The 21673-nt window shown below is 44.2% G+C and overlaps 1 protein-coding gene across 2 annotated transcripts; it reads right to left on the reverse strand.

The window, feature by feature from the left end:
- Window positions 1-1546: 1546 nt before the first annotated feature.
- Window positions 1547-20294, reverse strand: LOC129865519 (splicing factor 3B subunit 2-like). 2 transcript variants are annotated; one of them, XM_055938378.1, is made up of 22 exons: window positions 20094-20294; window positions 18815-18861; window positions 18654-18713; window positions 18145-18372; window positions 17884-17946; window positions 17481-17604; window positions 11413-11534; window positions 11029-11137; window positions 10642-10745; window positions 10155-10355; window positions 9797-9913; window positions 9451-9531; window positions 7091-7318; window positions 5936-6085; window positions 4638-4727; window positions 4317-4424; window positions 4071-4178; window positions 3730-3872; window positions 3428-3529; window positions 3204-3303; window positions 2702-2893; window positions 1547-2073 (listed from the first exon to the last, which is right to left on the reverse strand). In XM_055938378.1, exons 1-22 carry the CDS (start codon window positions 20221-20223, stop codon window positions 2002-2004), a joined length of 2679 nt encoding a protein of 892 aa, XP_055794353.1. In that variant the 5' UTR covers window positions 20224-20294; the 3' UTR covers window positions 1547-2001. The 2 variants fall into 2 exon arrangements, with proteins under 2 accessions (XP_055794353.1, XP_055794352.1); XM_055938377.1 differs by having other exon boundaries at window positions 18630-18713; window positions 20094-20293.
- Between the last annotated feature and the right edge of the window lie 1379 nt (window positions 20295-21673).

Below are 21673 nucleotides of genomic sequence, written 5' to 3' on the forward strand. Positions count from 1 at the left end.
TGGGTGACTGTTGTTGATGTGTGCAGAGGGTCCCTGGTTCGCGCCCGTGTCGGGGCGAGGGGACGGTTTAAAGTTATACTGTTACACTTGTGATGACATCCATGAAGAGATTAGGATGACACAGATTAAATGATGGCCATGGATGGACCCAGGGGTTCTAAACAGTGCTCTGGATCTGCCACGTCTCATTTTGTTCCAAGACGTCAACCCTGAGCCCAAGACGTCAAGGGAAGAAGATATCTTATTCAGACCAGCTATGGTCAAAAAAAATCCAATGTAATTTATGACCTTGTTACCAGTGACGATGCAACTTTTGGCTCGACTGCCAATTAGTGGTAAGGAAACAAGTGGCAAGGAATCAGTGGCTGAATAGATCTTATCAACGAGAACTGAGTATGGAAGACAAGGACATGTCTATTGAAGGGGCCCTTGCGAATCACTGATGATGGTATAATGGCCAAGCCTAGTACTTACAGTTAGGATGACATTCATTCATTAATGTGAGTGGCTTTACCGGTTTCTGAATCTCCCTCACACTGTGTGTGATCCAACTACGTGGTGTCTTCGACCGGATGATTCATGGCAGGGTTTCTCTAGTGTGGGCGGGAAATCATTCATATGCTGTTAAATGATGTCATGCCATCTCCACAACAATAGGCAATGTCTCGAGTCCACTTTGCCTTTCATGAAGATGTTAGCCTCATCACACACAGTAAAATACTTATTTGGTCCATCTCATCTGGGTTTAACACAATAGCTTAACCATATTTGAGAGATAATTAGTGTATATCATATGGTTATGTAGCAGACACCTCTTTTTTTTAAACAGGCTAATAAGCCTAATACATGGAATAGTTATTCTAGTATACAAAGTGGCCGAGAGGTTGTAGTAGGCTGCTATACGCGAGGCTGACAAATCCTGGAATGGTCTTGCAGAAAGCCTGCCAGACAGTGTGGTGCAGAGGGGCCCTCACAGGCATTGTGTTACTGTGTGTGTACTAGTGATCGAGTCAGCATGCGGTTACTGCAGTTATTTAGGTCACAGCGAGTGTTTCCTAGCCTCGTCCTGATCTCGCGAGCTCACATTCTGTTAGGCGAAACGGACTGCAAGCTCGCGAGATCAGGATGGTTCGTATGAGGGTACGTTTCTCAGACGTCAGGTGTCTTTGTCACACTGGGTCCTCTGTCAGCCCTTGGTGGACGAGTTTAGAACTACACCTTGTTAGTACGTCAGTCAGCGCCATGGCTCTAAGAGAGCCTTCTGACTTGGTCAGGGGGTATATTTCGGCGAGGCATGAGACCAGCTCATGGTTTTACATGCAAGGTTTGACTTCATATAGCCATAGGCACGTTGACAATGTTAAAAGGTGTAGATCACTAAAGTAAGGACTATAGCATTGTAGGGCCCAGAGTTTTTCCGCACCGTGTCTTGACTTGTTATTGGCGATCACTAACTAGAGACAATACTTTTCCTGGTCAGGTGACAGGTCACCTGGCCAGGAAAAAACAGTAAACCCTGAAAATATTAACCATATGGATCCATAGATTGGAATTGAGTCGTTTATTTACAAAAACAGAAAAGCAGTTACATGAACAAATAACAGTCACACAGGATAGAATTGATGGGTCTTACAAATGCTGCATACGGAGTAGGAGACCTGGCATTGCTTCTACCGGACACCAGTCTTGGGGTCAATTTCATTTCAATTCAGGAATTACACTGAACATCTAATTCCAATTATCTCCAAAGCTCAATAAGGAACATTGGGAAATGGAATTTGGTTTACTTTATGAATTGACTGGAATTGAAATGGAATTGACCCCAACACCGCCAGACACTTATTTACATTGTAATTTAAAGGAAAATAAAACAGTGATAATTGATGGTTTTGTGGTAGTGAAACAGTCTGGTTCCTTATGGTTTAAAATCTGAGCCCTGTTAGTCTCATTCTTCCTCTCCTCTCTTCCCTTACCATTTCCTCCCTGTGTGATTTTGTTGGTCTAAAACTTGAACTCTTTGTATTTCTTGGCACCACTTCGTGTGTCTTGGGGCTGGGCCTTCCTCTTCTTTTGCTGTGGGAGAGAGAGAAAGAGAAATGAGAGTGCGAGAAAAAAAAATAGGTCGTCAATATTGTCATACAACAGTGAAAACACTACTTTCCCCCCTTCTGCTAACCCCCTATCCCGGCACAACATGTTGACATAGGTCTCTGTGCTAATGAGTACAGAACAGCCGTTATGAGGCAGGAGGGGTTCCGACCCGCACGCACACATATTATCTCTACAGGGCTGATAAGAGGGAGAGCGGAAGGAGGGAGGGAGATAGCTGTGCATGTGCACGCCCCCTTTTCAAACACTGATATTACAGGAGGATGGCCATATTCACAAGCATAGAGATAACATTTTTTTAAAAGCAAGACCTAGCTATATTAGTTATTATGAAAGTAGATTTTAAAAACATTGGATTCCTGGAGCTAAAGTTGTAATAGGGATTTAGGTGTTGAAATCACTCATACTAGTAAAGATCATAAAAATGTCCCTCTAGTCTTCCCATCTAGTGTTTGTTTTTGCTTCCTGTTGAACTGAAAACTGGTAATACAAACACTCTTAACCTCAGCAAGGCTCTAGTGGTCTAATACATTTCGAAAACCGAGAATAAGATTTCCAGTACGCTAGCCTGCAGTTGGCTGCCACCTCTCACCTTCTGTTTGGCGGCGTGCTCGGCCACCATGTCGCTGAAGTCCTCCTTCTCCACCTGGGCCTCCTGGTTCCTGACGTGCTCTTCGTACTTCTGGGTCATGGCCATTGGGTCCAGCTCCAACTCCTCTGGGGCCAGGGCTACCTCCACCCCCTGGGACTCCTGGCCTCCACCCGCCTTACGACCAGCCATCGCCTGGAGGGGGATAAAGAGAGAGCGAGAGGGGGGTTCAAACAAAAGACAATCTGAAATGGCAGTAGCACCCTAATTCCCTAGTGTGTGTGTGTGTGTGTTTGTGTGTGGTACGACTGCGTCCAAATGGTTTGGAGACCTGGCCGAAAGTAGTTCACTATAGATCGGGTGCTGATTCGGGCGCAGTCGTAGTGTGTGTGTGTGTGTGTGTGTGTGCGTATGATCCTGAGGATGGATGTAGATGTGTTGACTACGCAATGCATTAGTGTACAGTATGTATCAAAACTTCCATGAACGCAGACGTGGTTCTTACCCCCGATACGTCGTAGATGTGTGTGGACGCCATCATGGCTGCCCCTCCAGAGCCCGTTCTCCTCTCTGGGAGCACCGTGAACAGCTGAGGAGTCTCATTCCTACACATAATTCCGCAGAAATAAATTGCGAGAAGATACAAACCCACACACTCACAGCCTAGGTAGCACAACGCACACAATAGAGAATACACAGACAGCTTAAGTATGGCCGCCACACACTCACCCGTCCATGGCCTCCTCAATCTTCTTCTTCCTCAGCTCGATGAGCTCTGGAGTCTCCATACCAGCAGGCACTGACGAGAAGCCTCCTGGTGTGATCAGACCACTGGGGGAGAGGCATATACAAAACACACACAGGTTTGGAGTTGGAACACTGATCAAGGTACTCAAGTCAACCAAATGCACATGTCATTTCGTGCGATCAAAGGCCAATTGATCCAACAGTATAAAAGAGACTGGTTCATTTCAAGTCAATGTCAACATGTTGTGTTTAAAACATCCGGGAAACAACATGTGAATGTCTACCTGTCTGCCGGTGTGAAGAAGCCGGTTTCGTCTGGTTTCTCCTCGTCGCTCTCATCTTCCTCCTCTTCCTCTGAAGACTCCTCATCTGAAGGCTCCAGCTCTCCCCACGGCGTACGATCCACCTCCTCCTCCTCAGCCTTAGCCTACACAGAGAGAGAGAGAGACACACACACACACACACACATCAGGGCACCAGTCAATACACCAATAGATTAAAAGCAGACTGGTTGTATGATATAGGCATATGTGGTAGTCAGTGTAGGGAAGTTTGGTGTTTGGTAGATATTAGGGGTATGAGGCAGGATTGTAGGGTATCCATCCGTGTATGAGGAGCATCTTACCTGGAAGTCTCCCGCGTTAGTCCCGAACACATCTCCGTACAGAGGCTTGCCTGTCTCATCTACAGGAGGCTTCCCCCAACCACCAGCATGGTAACCAAACGAACAGCTCTGAGAGGAGGGAGAGAGCGGGAGACAATCGTCTGTAATGAGCTTCACGATACTGCAACATTTCAATACAGTGTTAATACTTTTGGAACAAGTCAGTAAATTGTTAAAGAGCGTGTCTGTGTTAAAGTCGGGCTTTACCTCCGGGATGGGCGAGTTGAGTCCGGGGATCTTGAGGTTGGGATAGGAGGGAGGGGGGCCGTATCTCTGCATGGCGATCAGCCAGGGCGGGGGCACCTTGTGGGAGTTCTACACAGAGAGGGGATGGCGAAGCAATTTTAGTGACAAGACTATTGTGTATCGGTGTCATTCTGCTCTCAAAAAGACGATGATCACCAATACACTTATTTGAGTTCAAATCAAATAAAGCATCACTATAAAGCTGTCCAGCAACAATAAAGTTAGTGGCGCGATAACAATAACACGAGGTAGCGGTGGTGACGAGGATGAAGATTTACTCACCGGTCCAACTGGCATGCCCAGAGCGATACGCAGTTCATCTGACAGATCCCCTGGTTTCTTTTCCTTCAGCCTCGTCTCAAACTCTTTGCCCTGAAAGAGAGAGAGAGAGGTCAGTGTGAGAAATGGAAACCTACCAGAGCCATCGACTGGCGACCAGGATTTCATTCAAGAACAAGGAACTGTTGAAGGAAACCCAAAATCAACCACGTAGGAGAACTGGGCCATGTACACAATAATCCATATCGCGATAAATTCCCTAAATGTATGTGATAATGATAAATCGAGTGGTAAGCTTATAACATTCATGTGCCAGGGAAGTGAATTTGAAATAATATCATGACATTTTTGGGGGGTATCCGGATAGTCGAAAGAGATGGGTTAGCTGACAACGCCACAAAAAAAACCCCGGTGCGCATGCTTCAATGGTGCAGAAGTCCGTGAGTTGTTATGATTCTGGAAGGCCAGACGGCTACCAACAATGATAAGAAACTGCCATGCGGGGGAATCGTAAGTGACTCGTTTCAGCTAGGCCGTCATTGCAAATAAGAATTTGTTCACAACTGACTTACCTAGTTAAATAAAGGTTAAATAAATAATAAATAAATAAAAGCTCATTTCATCTTGTTTTTGATACCATGTCTTGTTCTGAGGTGTTTTGACTGATTTCATGCCAATATGGAAAAAATGTGCTAGCTAGCTAACCAACCACTGTAATGATGTATTTGAGACAAGAAGTGCTCTTTGTGCAAATGTATTTATGTTTTCAATAAACATACAACATAGTTTACATGTTGTCAACAATCTAAGCCAACCCTGTGTGTTTTGCCCCATAGTTGCGCACGCATCGGTTTTGTTGCTAAACAACCAACCTGTCTATACATGTAAAACTAATAAAACTTGGGAATGCTACCTGTGCCCACTGTAAAGTTTGGTGGAGGAGGAATAATGGTCTGAGGCTGTTTTTCATTGTTTGGGCTCGGCTCCTTCGTTCCAGTGAAGTGAAATCTTTACGTGAGAGCATACAATGACATTCTAGACAAACACCATTGGGATGAATTGGTACACAGACTGCGAGCCAGGCCTAATCGCCCAACATCAGTGCCCGACCTCACCAATGCTCTTGGCCGAATGGAAGCAAGTCCCCGCAGCAATGTTACAACATCTAGTAGAAAGTCATCCCAAAAGAGTGGAGGCTGTTATAGCAGCAAAGGGGGGCCAACTCCATATTAATGCCCATGATTTTGGAATGAGATGTTCGACAAGCAGGTGTCCACATACTTTTGGTGTAGTATATCTACCTCGTAGTAGAGGTCTCCATGGATGGAGAGTTTAGGCTTCATCTGCCACTTGAAGAAGGCGTCGTGGAGCTTCTGGTAGTCAATGTCGATCTTGCCCATCTTGGGACGAACCTTCTCCCTCATCTTGGTCTTCATGGTCTTGGCATCCTCCTGTGAACAGGGAACAGTGTTAAAGAGTTTACACAGGATAAAACAGATGCATATTAGATTGTGTCCTACTACAATAGAAATACATCAGGGTTCCCCAACTGGCGGCCAGTGGGCTGAATTTGGCACGCAGGTGATTTTATTTGGCCCCTCGAGTTTATTTTACTTTTTAGGGGGGACTGTAAAAACACTAGCAAATCAGCTCCAAGTGATTTTCATTTTGGAAATCTGTTCCAAAGTATAATAGAGAGATATACTGTATGTGATCAAACGCGGCACGTGCCCCATCAGATTTGTCCTGTTGTTGTTTTTCTGTAATACTACTAGCCACCTAGCAATTTTATAAAGTTGGTTTTAGCTAGCCCAGACAGGTTCCCGATCTCTCAACCTCAATTAGCTACCAAGAAGCCATTCAGGCTATCAATCAAGTTAGAGTAGCTAGCTTGTCTAATTATCTTAGCTGGCATGCCTGCTGGCAAGGTTGGTCAACTTTAGAAAAGCAAGCAATTACTAAATGTACTGAATAAGACTCACATTCCTTTCAAACTTTTACCCCGATTTTGGCAGAGATTCAGATTTAGTTTCTTAAAAAATGAATAACCACCAGTCAGGAGGATACAGACAGCTCAAGAGGTATGCCTAGATGTGCAGATTTTTTTTTTTACGTGATCATATACAAATGCAAGCAAGGTTTGAAATTATTATGTTTTAGTCAAATTTTATATCTGTGCTTCTTGCAGTCAACAAATTTATAATTATGTTCCGGCCCCGACCATCCGCTCAAGAAAAATCTAGTTGATGATCCCCGAAATACATGGTCCTTCCTTACTAAGTAATCACAGATAAAAGCAATGCCCCAACCACATTCTTACACCTATCTAGTCATGATGGATCCTTGTTTACCTCAGAGGAAAGCATTCAAACATGAGTACATCCCAAAATGGATCCACTTATATTGCCACCAGCTTGTGGCCCCCTGTACACACTCAACCCCAACCAGGCACCCACCTTCTCCTGCAGAGCCTCTCTCATCTCCTGGATGCCCGTCCTCTTGATGAACTCTGGCAGCTCAAACGGGGGCTTCTCTATACCCCTCTTGCCCTGAAGGTACTTCCTCTTGAAGCACCAGTGTCGGGGGACGGGGACCGTGTTCCTGGTTGCCTTCAGGTGTACCAGCAGCTTGGGCTCCTGGGCCGTCACATCGTGCATCTCCACCACGTCAGGACGCGCCACCAACTGGAGAGTAGGAGAGAGGGAGGGGGATGACAGGAGAGAAGGGAGCGAAAAAGAAAGGTAATAAAGTTGGGAGGTCACATGCTGACTAGACCTGGGACGCGCATGCGCCATCGCTCGCATGTTGATTTTGTCCATCCACACCAGACACGATCAGGACACGCAGGTTGAAATATCAAAACTAACTCTGAACCAACATATATACATTTGGGGACAGGTCGAAACGCATTAAACATTCATGGCCATTTAGCTAGCTTGCAGTAGCTAGCTTGCAGTTGTAGCTAATTTGTACTGGGATATAAACATTGGGTTGTTATTTCACCTGAAATGCACAAGGTCCTCTACTCCGACAATCCACAGAGAAAAGGGTAAACCTAGTAAGATTCTAGTAATCTCTCATCCTTCAGTCTTAGGAACAGTGGGTTAACTGCCTTGTTCAGGGGCAGAATGACAGAGTTTTACCTTGTCAGCTCGAGGATTCGATCTTGCAACCTTTCGGTTAGAAGTCCAACGCTCTAACCACTAGGCGTTGGACTAGTAACCGAAAGGTTGCAAGGTCGAATCCCCAAGCTGACAAGGTAAAACTCTGTCGTTCTGCCCCTGAACAAGGCAGTTAACCCATCGGGTGGCGCAGTGGTCTAGGGCACTGCATCGCAGTGCTAGCTGTGCCACCAGAGTCTCTGGGTTCGCGCCCAGGCTCTGTCGCAGCCGGCCACGACCGGGAGGTCCGTGGGGCGACGCACAATTGGCATAGCGTTGTCCGGGTTAGGGAGGGTTTGGCCGGTAGGGATATCCTTGTCTCATCGTGCTCCAGCGACTCCTATGGCGGGCCGGGGCGCAGTGCGCGCTAACCGAGGGGGCCAGGTGCACGGTGTTTCCTCCGACACATTGGTGTGGCTGGCTTCCGGGTTGGAGGCGCGCTGTGTTAAGAAGCAGTGCGGCTTGGTTGGGTTGTGCTTCGGAGGACGCATGGCTTTCGACCTTCGTCTCTCCCGAGCCCGTACGGGAGTTGTAGCGATGAGACAAGATAGTAATGACTAGCGATTAGATACAACGAAAATTGGGGAGAAATGGGGATAAAATGTATAAAAAAATAAAAATAAAATTTAAAAATAAAATTTAAAAAAGGCAGTTAGCCCACTGTTCCTAAGACATTCCTGCAGTCAGCATGCCAATTGCATGCTCCCTCAAATCTTGTGATATCTGTGGCATTGTGTTGTGTGACAAAACTGCACATTTTAGAGTGCTGTTATTGTCCCAGCACAAGGTGCACCTTTGTAATGATCATGCTGTTTAATCAGCTTCTTGATATGCCACACCTGTCAGGACAGGTACATTAGAGTGTCTAGTTTAAGAAACAGTTTAAGAAACAGACGCCTCACAAGTCCTCAACTGGCAGCTTCATTAAATAGTAAAATGTTAACAGTGAAGAGGCGACTCCGGAAGTTCTTGAAATTTTCCGGATTGAATTACCTTCATGTCTTAAAGTAATGATGGACTGTCGTTTCTCTTTGCTTATTTGAACTGTTCTTGCCATAATATGGACTTGGTATTTTACCAAATAGGGCTATCTTCTGTATACCAACCCTACCTTGTCACAACAACTGATTGGAACAAATGCATTAAGATTTAAGGAAAGAAAATCCACAAATTAACTTTTAACAAAGCACACCTGCTAATTAAAATGCATTCCAGGTGACTACCCCATGAAGCTGGTTGAGAGAATGCCAAGAGTGTGGAAAGCTGTCATCAAGGCAAAGGCTGGCTACTTTGAAGAATCTCAAATATAAAATATATTTTGATTTGTTTAACACTTTTTTGGTTACTACATGATTCCATGTGTTATTTCATAGTTTTTGATATCTTCACTATTATTCTACAATGTAGAAAACTGTAAAAAAAAAAAAAAAAACTTGAATGAGTAGGTGTGTCCAAACTTTTGACTGTGTGTGTGTGTGTGTGTGTGTGTGTGTGTGTGTGTGTGTGTGTGTGTGTGTGTGTGTGTGTGTGTGTGTGTGTGTGTGTGTGTGTGTGTGTATATATATATAGTCAGCACTTATAACATTAATGATACACGGCATTAATGACACCAGCTAGATCTTATATAACGACTATGTAATAAGAAAGTGGTTTACCTGTTTGAGTTCAGCCACAGTCAGTCTGTTCATCCTTCTCAGCTTCTTCTTAGACAGCTTGGGAACATCTGTTCTGATCTCCTGTACACAGAGAGAGAGAGATGGAGAGAGATCAAGAGATGGAGAAAGAGGACTTCCATGGTCAACAGTCCCAAAGAAGGAGTAATTGACAACAATGCACAGGAAGACACTATCCCCATGTCCCAATCCTCCAACTTTCTCCCTGAAAGTGCACTACTTAGGGCAGTAGGCTAGATAATTGAGACACTGAACAGTCCTGCTCGAGAATTTGTCTTCTTCATCCAAGCAAAGGAATGAAGAAAACATAGGATAGATAAATACTAACATCATCACTGTCATCGCTGTCTTTTGTCTCCTCCTCGAAACCCTTCTTCTTAAACATGGTAGGAGCCTCCTTTTTCTCCGGCTCCTTCTCTTTCTCTTTCTTCACATCGTCAGTCAGCTGAGGGATGAAAAAAAAAAAAACAGTGAGAGGGACGGAGACAAAGCCAGTTAAGTGAAGACATTTACTAAACACTCAAACAGAAAACCAATATCCAAATTGAACACCAATATATTTTATTTCATAAGTGGTCATCAAAACGGTAAATAATAAGGTCAAGAAGATTGCGGACAAATCTGTAGGATGTTTTGACTGATCATTTGTTAATTAAACAAATGATCAAAATGGAGCAGGCTCTCACCTTGAAGGCCTCAAAGATCCTCTTGAAGAAGATGAAGTTAGGATCGTAGATCTCCGGTTCCTCAGTGACGTACTCGATCTCCACCTCTTGCTCTGTCTCCTTCCCTCCATCCTCCTCTTTCTTCTCCACCGCCTGCTCCCTCTTTTCCTGCACACGCCTCTTCTTGTTCTTCTTCTTGCGGTTCCTGCGTTTGCGGTTTTTCTGAGAAGGGACGAGAGAAAATGTCAGGAAATGGCACCATTTCTTAATCCGCACACCAACTCAGTGGCCTTGTGGTTAGAGTGTCCGCCCTAAAATTCTACGCTTGTGAGTTAAATTCCCTGCTGAGTCGCATCCTTCTGAATTCGCATTGAAGAGGCGCCGAGGTTCTTCCCCTCTGTTGCCTTTTGAAAAGGAGGCAAGGAGAGGACGCGAGGAATCACGAAAATACAATTGAGATTCACCCACAGACAGCAGGCGAGAAGTTGTGAATGAGAACAATACTCACATCTTTCTTGGAGAGAGAACCGTCATCCTCTTCCGTCTCAGACAGGACGGGGGCGGAGGTGTTGTGCATCTCCATCTCCTGGCTCTCCTCCTCCTCTTCTTCTTCTGGAACAGGATAGAAAACACAGAACATTCACTGACCAGTTCAAGCTCCTACAAGGCTCTGAAGCCAGATAACAAGAACTAGGACTGCAGTGCTTAGAATAGAAAGATACCATCAGAGTTAGAGGTTTGGTTGATGTTAACTTACTGAAAGATATGCAGAAGCATTCGAGAAATATATTTTCTAAATAGAGTTAGCTTACTTTATTTGTTTAAGTCTTGATTTTGCCATTTGTTTAAGGATTTATGCATAATCCAACTCCAGTGTGTAGTTCCCTGTTCTGACCTGTGGGGGCGGTGCTTAGCTGCTCCTGTCTGATCTCCTTTAGCTGTAGAATCTTCTCCAGGGCCTGGGGGATCTTAGGGCCAATGCCCACCTCCTCTCCCTGCCACACCTGTGAAACACACGCACACTAGATTTTCTTAGGTCGGGTGTCTCCTGATCCTAAACATATCGCAAATCAATTTCTTCTAAATCTTACACCGAGCACTTCTATAGCAGCTGAATTCTTACCCAAGATAACTCGCTAAATGAAAACTTAAGTTGCAAGCATGCCGTTCAATTTACATGGGTGTTAAGTATTCGTCCCTTACGCTTAAGAGCACAAAGTAGACTACGACAAACAATATTTACAAGGAAAATGTCTATTAGTTTGACGTCGAGTCGTACCTCTCTGGCGTCCTCTCCTGGCGGTGGGGGAACTCTGTGTCTCTGGGTATGCATCATGGACATACCAGGAGGGGGTGGGTTCATTCCACCAGTATTTATTCCAGGAGGGGGTGGGTTCATACCTACAACACAACAAGACCCACATTTTGATTTACACCAACAATGTTGATGTACCGCCGTCGTGTTATGTAAGCGCGAAACAGAAGAAAATGAAACAGGGAGGGACTATCTGGAAATGTCCAATAAGAAACGCTTGTTATAATTTTCTGTAGGAAACGACCGATATGGGTTTTGAATGGAGAAAAATAGAAAAATGGCCAATATTTTATGGCGATCATACATATAATTACATTTGAACATTTTAATAATAAATGTTCCCATAGAAAGCCATATATGGCTTCAACAAATCAGTTATACAAGCGTACAATCAATTTGACTTTGTTTTTAACAATATAACTACTTAACATAATGGTACATTTCTTGATAAACTGGGTGAAGCAAGATAGCATAGGCCTACTCACAATACAGGTGAATTCATATTTAAGAGGACTGTCTTCATGGATAGATTTATTGATACTTTTGGGCCTGTTTCAATAGTCTATGGGGCAACAGAAGACAATTTGTTACCCTTTCATTTGAGACCACGTTAGGCCTACTAATCAACACATTTTTTTTTATAGAAGTAGCCCTTTGTCTTTTTAATAAAAAATAAATGTGTTGTCTCTTAAAGAGACATGACACCACTCCTGTGTCATGTAACCAAAGTATGTGAGCAGAACCTAGAGAGGAGCTTGCCGAATTTGACTGGAGCGCAGAGCGAGTTTCCCCAAAGGCTGGAGCAACGGCCTTCTTGCCAGCTCCAGTACCACTTATTTCACGAGATCAGGACATGCATTTGTAATCTACTTGTGTGCTGCTATAGCCCCTTGCTTTTAGCTACGGTCATGGAGTTTGCTAAATATTTTCATAAAGAAACTGAAAAAACACAGGTGCAAAATCAAGGTGACTCACAAAGATGAGGACCAAGAGCAAGAGAGGGAGTACGGTGATGTAGTGTCCAAAACGAAAGAATCATTGTTTAATCTGAAAAGACACGTACCCCGAAAGCATGATGATGTATTACATGCTAACAGAAAGGAACGAGATGGGTAGCTAGCTAAGTGTGCCATTGTATTTAAGTATTCATAAACAAAAAATCTGATCTCGTAAAAGTTTCCTTCATGTTCGTTCTATTATCTATACAATAGGCTATCATTGATTTTGGCTCAATAGGCCTAACATAACACATCTTTCAAGAGGCTTTCTATTTTGATAGGGTTATTTTTCCTAAAAACCTTTACGCCTACATAAAGAAAAACTCATCATCCCTGCCCAGCCTGGCAAGAGTGGGCCGAAGGGTGTTTAGCATCCCGTGGCTCTGCATTCGCGCAGAGGGTATTCTCCACTACTGGCCTACTCTCCAGGCACCATCACATGAGCCTGAAGCCACAGACTCTGGCCAAACTTGTGTTTATAAAAGATTATTCAAAGGCACTGTCATGGAGTTCACTAAATATTTTCAGAAATAAACTGAAAAAGCACACAGGTGCAAAATCAAGGTTAATTACTAAGATGAGGAGCTTAATAATACATTTTCCTTCTTAGGCTACCTGTCTGGCTCCTTGGAAAGGATGTGAACGGGATTTCCGATGCTCAACTCCGCTCACATTCTGCATGTAGTCAGGCAGTTCGGCTCGGACAGGTCGGCTCAGCAAGGGAAAGACAAGTCATTTAGCTTAACTGACTGAATTAACATTTTTGGTAGTGCTGAACAATTAGTGCCTTTTGAGGTCGGTTCAGTTTCGGTTGAATTACTAAAAATAATCTCGGTTTAGATTATTTGGGTTGAATGCTGTAACACCACTGAAAAATGTATTAAATGTACTTTAATAAAATATTTCAGTTGTGTATATTACATTTGTTTTATTGATTACTATTATTTCATTCCAAGTCATCATCAGCTGTTGCCTATGCGGTCTGACAAAATCACTATTTTGTAGTTCTTCAAAGTAAATAAGGCATACTTTTATGACTGCTGAATACCAACTATCAATAAATTTGATCATGTATTTTCAGTTAGAGATACCACGCAAAGCAACCGCTGCTCTCTATATTATTCCTTCACGATCATGCATTCTTGTCTCTTCTGTAGCAGGCGTGAAAAATAAACAGACCGGTCAAGTACACTGAGCATAAATATAAATAAACACAACATTTAAAGTGTTAGTCCCATGTTTCATGAGCTGAAATAAAAGATAACAGACATTTGACATCCCTGTCAGTGAGCATTTCTTCTTTGGCAAGATAATTCATTCACCTGACAGGTGTGGTATATCAAGAAGATGACTAAACAGCATGATAACCTTGTGCTGGGGACATTAAATGCCACTCTAAAATGTGCAGTTTGTTACACAAACACAATGCCACAGATGTCTCAAGTTGCGGGAGCGTACAATTGGCATGCTGACTGCAGGAATGTCCACCAGAGCTGTTGCCAGAGAATTTAATGTTAATTTCTCTACCATAAGCCGCCACCAACGTTGTTTTAGAGAATTTCGCAGTACGTGCAACTGGCCTCACAACCGCAGACCACTTGTATGGAGTCGTGTGGGCGAGCGGTTTTCTGATGTTAATGTTGTGAACAGAGTGCCATATGGTGGTGGGGTTATGGTATGGGCAGGCATAAGCTATGGACAACGAACACAATTGCATTTTACTGATGGCAATTTGAATGCACAAAAATATCGTGACGAGATCCTGAGGCCCACTGTGATGCATATCTGTATTCCCAGTCAGGTGAAATCCATAGATTAGGGCCAAATGTATTTATTTCAATTGACTGATTTCCTCATATGAACTGTAACTGTAAAATCACTGAAATTGTTGAATGATGCGTTTATATTTTTGTTCAGTAGAGATGTGCAATGGATTATGATCATTGTAGTTTAATTACCACATTTTATGCACTAGACTATGTAGAATATTGTTCTATTGGAAACTACAACTCTTAACTACATCACACAGTTCAGGCTGAATATGATTTATCTCTAGAGAAACTGCAATGCGCGCATTGAGCGCACAGAAAAAAAACGAACTAAATGGAATTCAAATAATTGAACCAACTACGCAATTCTTTTTTTTACTGAAAAATAACTTACATTTTGGTTGATCGATCAGCACAAACACAGCTTTATAGTTAGCAGACCTTGCGTTAGGGTTTGCATATTAGCAATCACAAATAAAGTTAGTGTAGTGAATTGACGTTAGCTAGCATCCCATTCTCAACGACGGGGCTGCAGTGGAGCAGGTGGAGAGCTTCAAGTTCCTTGGTGTCCACATCATCAACAAACTAACATGGTCCAAGCACACCAAGACAGTCGTGAAGCGGGCACGACAAAACCTATTCCCCCTCAGGAGACTGAAAAGATTTGGCATGGGTCCTCAGATCCTCAAAAGGTTCTACAGCTGCACCATCGAGAGCATCCTGACTGGTTGCATCACTGCCTGGTATGGCAACTGCTCGGCCTCCGACCACATGGCACTACAGAGGGTAGTGCGAAGGGCCCAGTACATCACTGGGGCCAAGCTTCCTGCCATCCAGGACCTCTATACCAGGCGGTATCAGAGGAAGGCCCTAAAAATGGTCAAAGACTCCAGCCACCCAAGTCATAGACTGTTCTCTCTGCTAACGCACGGCAAGCGGTACCAGAGCACCAAGTCTAGGCCCAAGAGGCTTCTACCACCAAGCCATAAGATTCCCGAACATCTAGTCAAATGGCTACCCCAAATATTTGCCCTTCCCCCCCCACTCTGTTGTCATCTATGCATAGTCACTTTAATAACTCTACCTACATGTACATACTACCTCAACTGACCGGTGCCCCCGCACATTGACTCTGCACCGGCACCCCCCTCTATATATTGTTATTTTTTAATGCTGCTCTTTAATTACTTGTTACCTTTATCTCTTTTTCTTAGCCATATTTTTGTTGTTGAAACTGCACTGTTGGTTAGGGGCTTGTAAGTAAGCATTTCACTAAGGTCTACTACACCTGTTGTATTCGGCGCAAGTGACTAATAAAATTTGATTTGATTAGCTAGCAAAAGTTAGCTCTGTGCTGAATGTTGTTTACCTAGCTAGCTACTGGTATGTTGCTTTCAGGGTTTTCGTAAAAATTCGCCGCCGGACAGTGTGACCGGAAAGATTGTAATTTACCTGAACACTAACGCTTTAGGGTGTCCACCCACGGTGATCAAAATCACATTTAGATGATTGTAATTCATCTTAACTGAATAGAAATGTACCTGTAAAGGTAATAAAACAAAGTAGAACGATGTTCTTATACCAACATGACAGGTTTTATTGAACAGCAAAACATTGCCCGTTGCGTCTTCCTCCCTGCTGTAAATCATAAATGAATATATATAAATTTTAAAAAACATTACGCCTAGAAGAACAAGCCGCCTACACAGTAATAAAACTTCAAAATATAATAATGTGTATAATATAACTTGCGAACGACCTGTCCTACAGACTATTTGTATGAATATTTGTTATTAATAAATAACAAAAACACAGCTGTCTTAAAATACACTCTAGGCCTGAGCATTTTAATTAGGCCTAATAAATAACACAACATGGCAGTCTATGAACACCAGGGCTAGCCCGCCCCACACCCGATGCTAAAGAGGCCACTCTAGGAGGCCATAAAATGAAGAAACTAACAAACTGATATTGGACAATCAAATCCGATATGTAAATAAACAACATTCGTTAAGGCTGGCTCATGGAGAGAAAGCTTATTTTACAATGGTCCTGTAAAACGAGGCCCGCGCCATGCATTTATGAAAGCACCGGTTACCATAACAAAAATGATATCTCTTTTTACACATCTACTGGATGTTAAGAAATGTTATGTTATAATTTGAACTATCGTGGGGTCGTGACTCGTCATGTGTGATATACGTGGCTTATTGATAAACAACTCTGTTTCATACTATATGCCGTCGGCTGGCTAATGATCGCAACTCTCCGATGTGAATTAGTTGGCAACGATGTTTCGTTTCCAAGAGCTACTGAATAAGCTCAAATGAAATGCACCAATTTCATATGATAAGCCTACACATAATTACTCTCCTCTCTCAACCCATTCCAAATCTGTATACTATACATGACACAAGGGCGGGATATGTTGATCTTGCCTAGGGCGGCAGCAGAACTGTTAGGACTGGGCCTGACGAACACAATTTGCCTCTAATTTATTTGCGTTTGCGGTGGACCTTAACATGCTCAAAGTGAACCGCTGCTGTTGGGAAGTCAAAACTGTCCAACTCCTTGGAGCAGCTTGCAATGTGCATCAGCCTCGTTACTTTCTCCTTGAAAAAGCGAGATCTTGAGGCAGTCTTTACTGTTTTGGAGAGAGAATCCCCTCGGTGGGCACACTGAACACAGAGATAATCAACACAATCGTTGCCAATTTTGCCCAGTTGGGGTACACTTATCTGGAGGACCTTGAGTCTTCTGCGTGGGTAAAAATAGAAACACTTCATTTCCAAGCAGCTTGAGGATTTATTAACCTATGAAGTATATTTGACTTTGAAGTTGGAGCACGCCATCAATGAATAAAAAGCATTATATCGCAATCAATTGTTTTTCTTCTACCGGAAACCCCTGGTTGCTTTTTAAGTGCTGCAGCCTGTATAGACATTGTCTTGCCTAAGAGTTAATCAATTATCACCTTAAAAATATCTACATTCCGTGTGGCATTATTAAAGTGTGCAGAATGTTTATGCAGCATGAAAGAACTAGAGTGGGTAGCTAACAAGTAGCCCAGAGGTTCCTCAAGGACAGGCTAACTAGTTAGCAATGGCGCCGGATTGCAGGAGTTTCACACGAGAGGCAAGTGTGTTAACGTGCTATAAAGGGGAAAATCGGCAGTGCCGATACTCAAGGACCGATTGCCGATAACTAAGGGCTAATATCGTCCCGACCAATTACCAGTCGTTCTCTAGCGGTGTGCACTACTGACCTCTCATCATGGGGGGCATCATGCCAGGGGGTCGTGGCCCCGGGTCAGACATCCTGGGCCCTGGTCCCCCATGCTGCATCTTAGCGAGCTCTTGCTGCCTCTCATGCTCCATCATCACTGCCGCCTGACAGAGAGAGGAGATATGAGGAGGAGGGAAGTAAGTGGACAGGGAAGGAAGAGAGGAGGGAAGGAAGGAAAGAAAGAAAGAAGAGCGAGAAGGGAGGGGAGAGATGGATGAAGGGAAGAGCGGTAGGGAAGAGCAAGAATTAGAAGATGTGATATATTTCAAGCAAGTAAAGGGACTGTACCATTACTATGTGATTGGTTGTGAAACAAAACTATTAATAAATTACAGCAAAATCATTTAGATGGGAGAAAGACATGAACAGCCTCCAGTCCTCACCCTCTTCTGCTGCTCCAGAAGCTCCTGCTCCTTCATGTGCTCTTCCATAGCACGGGAATCCCCCTGAACACACTCACAAAATGTCAACTTTTGAAACTATTCATCCCCAACTGAACATCATACCAGAACCCCTCTACAGCCACTGCTTCCTTCCCATCGCAAGAGAATACAGACTACCTTACAACTAGGGCCTAGTGTGTTTCCTAGCCAGGTAAAACTCAGGGGGCCTAGAGAAAACCCTCTCCGGTGGTTTGGTCTTACCTGCTGCTTGGCCCTCTCCTCATGCTGCATCATCATGGCAGCCCTCTGCTGCACCATCTTCAGCTGGTCCTCCTGGGAGAGGCCGGGGGGCATGCCTGGAGGCTCCATTCCCATACGCATCCCTGGTGGAGGGGGTCCACCCGCCATCATGGTCATCGCCTGGAGCATACCCATACCAGGTGGCATGGGCGGCATGGGCATCGGGGGCATGGGGGGGATGCCTGGCATCTGGGGGACAAAGGTAGAGGAGGAGGGAAGGGTGGTTGTTGGTGAGGTTGTTTTTGATTTGGGTAAGTAGTTCTTCCGGCACCATGTGACTTAACCAGGAAAACTCCCCTTAGTTTTTACTGGTCAGGTCACACGGTAAAGGTAAAACTCCTGGTCCTGTTCATGACAGATTGATGACATGCTGCAGAGTGTATGGCTAAATAATCATCGTGATGAAATGTAAGAATGAGAGGAATTAGATTGGACTGTCTAAAAACCTTATAGGGTCGATTGGCGCTGACCTGCGGGGTCATAGGTTTGTCATCACCCCCTTGGTTGGGCTTGCTGAGCATCATTCCAGTCTGAGTGGAAAAACACAGATGCACACAAAGATAAATGGATCACATAAACGCATAAGATGCAATACACTCTTCCACTCTCCCCCTCACTGGCACACACTGACCTGCATCATGTATCCCTTGAGCCTGTCCAGCATCTCCTCTCTGGGGCCTAAGGAAGGAGGAAAAGACAACTGTAAACCAACAATGAACAATACAGCTGGGACAACAACAACATTTCATTACAAATGGATGGAATGAAAGCATCGGAGCATGCGTGACTTGCTATTAGATCATTTATCCCTGACCCGAAAATGTGGTCCGAAGGTTTGGGGGTGCTGCAAAAAAAATTCTTGGAGGGAGGACATTTCCCCCCGTGCTGCAGATGGCTATATCGGTCCTATAATATAGGACTATTAAAGGCCCAGTGCAATACTTTCGTGGAAGAATATATTTCTACCCGTTTTATATTTTTTTTATTCCGTTTTTTTCAGGGGGTGCTGTACCTCAGCAGCCCTTCTTCCCGCGGCTGTGGTCGGGGGTGCCGAATGGATGATGAGACGCAAATGCGTAGCCTCAGGAGACCACATTTTGTAAATATGCGGCGGGCTCAATATAGCTCTGTATTGACCTGATTGGTTGACCGTGGGTATTGTATAAACACAAACATTGACAACTTCCTTCACAACAGTTCTGCGCTGCTGCATGGTCAATCCGATATGTGCATTGGCCGTGCAGCATTTACAGTGATACAGCCTTTACAGAAGTCAGGGAACTCATACGTCTAGCCACTTCGCTGAGCAGCGCAGAGCTGTTGTGAAGAAAGTTGTCAGGGAAGTGAGTTTGTGTTTATACAGGACCTCCCGCCCTCACCTACCCTCAACAAATCATGTCAATGCCGGACCTATATTGAGCCATCCACATCATTACACATTTTGAGAGGGGCAATGCAATACTGAGCTCTGCATGCCTCTGGAGGCTTCGCTATTGCGTCACACTATCCTTAAGGCGCCTCCGACAATATTTTCGGATCAAGCATAAATTGGCTTTAAATGCTGTACAGCAAATGCAAACAGATTGACCATGCAGCGCCTTTTATCAAACAAACACCCAACCAAAACAACAAGTTAAGATTAGCTGTTAGCTATCAACCATGATGACTCACTAACGTTAAGCAAAATACAATGCGTAGAGGTGTTGAACATGAACTTGTAGCTAAAATGTATTGTTTGTGTAGAGAGCGAGTTAGGATAACGTTAGTTTGCACTCTCCATTACTTCCATGAGGGCCTGCTAGCTAACTTTGCCGCGGAAGTACATTAGTATGGATAGCATGTTAGCGGCTAGCTACTGCTACACAATTCATTCAATTCAAAGCTTGCTGCTCATCGGCTTCTAATCATACCCATGTTGGGTGCGCCTAGCTCGCCTAGCTTGGCTTGAAGCTCCGGATTGCTCCATGTATTCAGGGCCGCTACAGAGCTCCCCAAGTCGGAAGGCATGGGTTCAGTCCCCGGCGGTCCGTCGGAAGCCATGTTGAAGTTCTACTGAGCAGTGGGACTCAACAGAAACAACAGACACGAAAACCTGAGAAATCTCGCAAAGAACGATGGGGAAACCGGAAAAAGCAGTTGGAGATATCTGGGTAATGTAGTTTGTGGTAGGAGGATTAATATTATCCATGGGTTTCCAAATTACAACCACTAGGTCGCAGTATTTAAATAAGAAAAACACAATGCTGATTCATTGCCAAATTGACATGCCAATGTGAAGTAAGAGGCAATTTATGCTTGATCCGAGAAATGTGGTCAGAGGCGCTGTTTGGATGGTGTGACACAATTGTGGAGCCTCCAGAGGCCTGCAGAGGCCAAATTGAGCTCCATACAAGGCGCTGTATGGTCAATCTGTCACCTGCATGGGCCTTGCAGCATTTCCCTTACGACAAAAAGATTTCAGTCAGTGGAGTATAACTGCAATTACTGCATCCAAAATACCACAGTCGACTGCAGTTACTGGACTTTTACTGCAGTTTCAAAACGGCAATCTTTTTTTTGTAAGTGTTATGATGATACTGCCTCTGCAGATGTCAGGGCATTCATACTTCTTGTGCTTCGCTGAGCAGCGCAGAGCTGTTGTGAAGCAAGTTGTTAAAGAAGTCAGTTTGTGTTTATACAGGACCTCCCGCCCTCACCTACCGTCAACCAATCATGTCAATGCGGAGCTATATGGAGCCCTCCGCATTGTTACAAAATTTGAGAGGCGCAAGGCGATGCGGTACTGAGCTCAATTTGGCTTCTTTGGGATTGTTGACGGATCGCATCCAATTTTAAGGTGCATACACCACCACCTACTCTACTGGAGTGTGAGGCCATTCACAGCCTACCTACATACATTAAATTATTTGTGATATGGTACTATACAATTGGGGAAAAGGAAAAATGACCCTGCCAACTATTAGCCCTAAAAGAATTGCTCTAAAAGATTATAATAAAAAACGACATCACCCCGTTCCACCATTTGCCCTATCTAATCCTACTCCAGATCAACGGTCTGAGAAGACATAACACTACCACTCAACACCCCCTGCAACTGTTCTGCAATAAAACATCGCAATCTCAAGTATTTGGGTCCTCAGAACCTCAAAAGGTTTTACAGCTGCACCATCGAGAGCATCCTGACGGGTTGCATCAATTCCTGGTATGGCAACTGCTCGGCCTCCGACCGCAAGGTCCCCCCATAATTGGGGGAACATTTGTAACCCCAGCGTTTGAGCCTGCCGCAAACACAATGTGTGTAGGCCCCATGCCCTTACTTGGCATGGTTCGAACCTGTAGTGCAGGGGCCGTAGAGCATATGACACAAGAGAGCATATGCAAGTATGTGGTATAGGCAGGTAGCATACTGGTTAAGAGCGTTGTGCCAGTAACAGAAAGATCACTGGTTCAAATCACCGAGCCGACTGGATGAAAACTCTGCCCGACGTGC

This window comes from Salvelinus fontinalis, chromosome 11, assembly GCF_029448725.1.
Source record: "Salvelinus fontinalis isolate EN_2023a chromosome 11, ASM2944872v1, whole genome shotgun sequence".
In the NCBI taxonomy this organism is placed as follows: Eukaryota; Metazoa; Chordata; class Actinopteri; order Salmoniformes; family Salmonidae; genus Salvelinus; species Salvelinus fontinalis.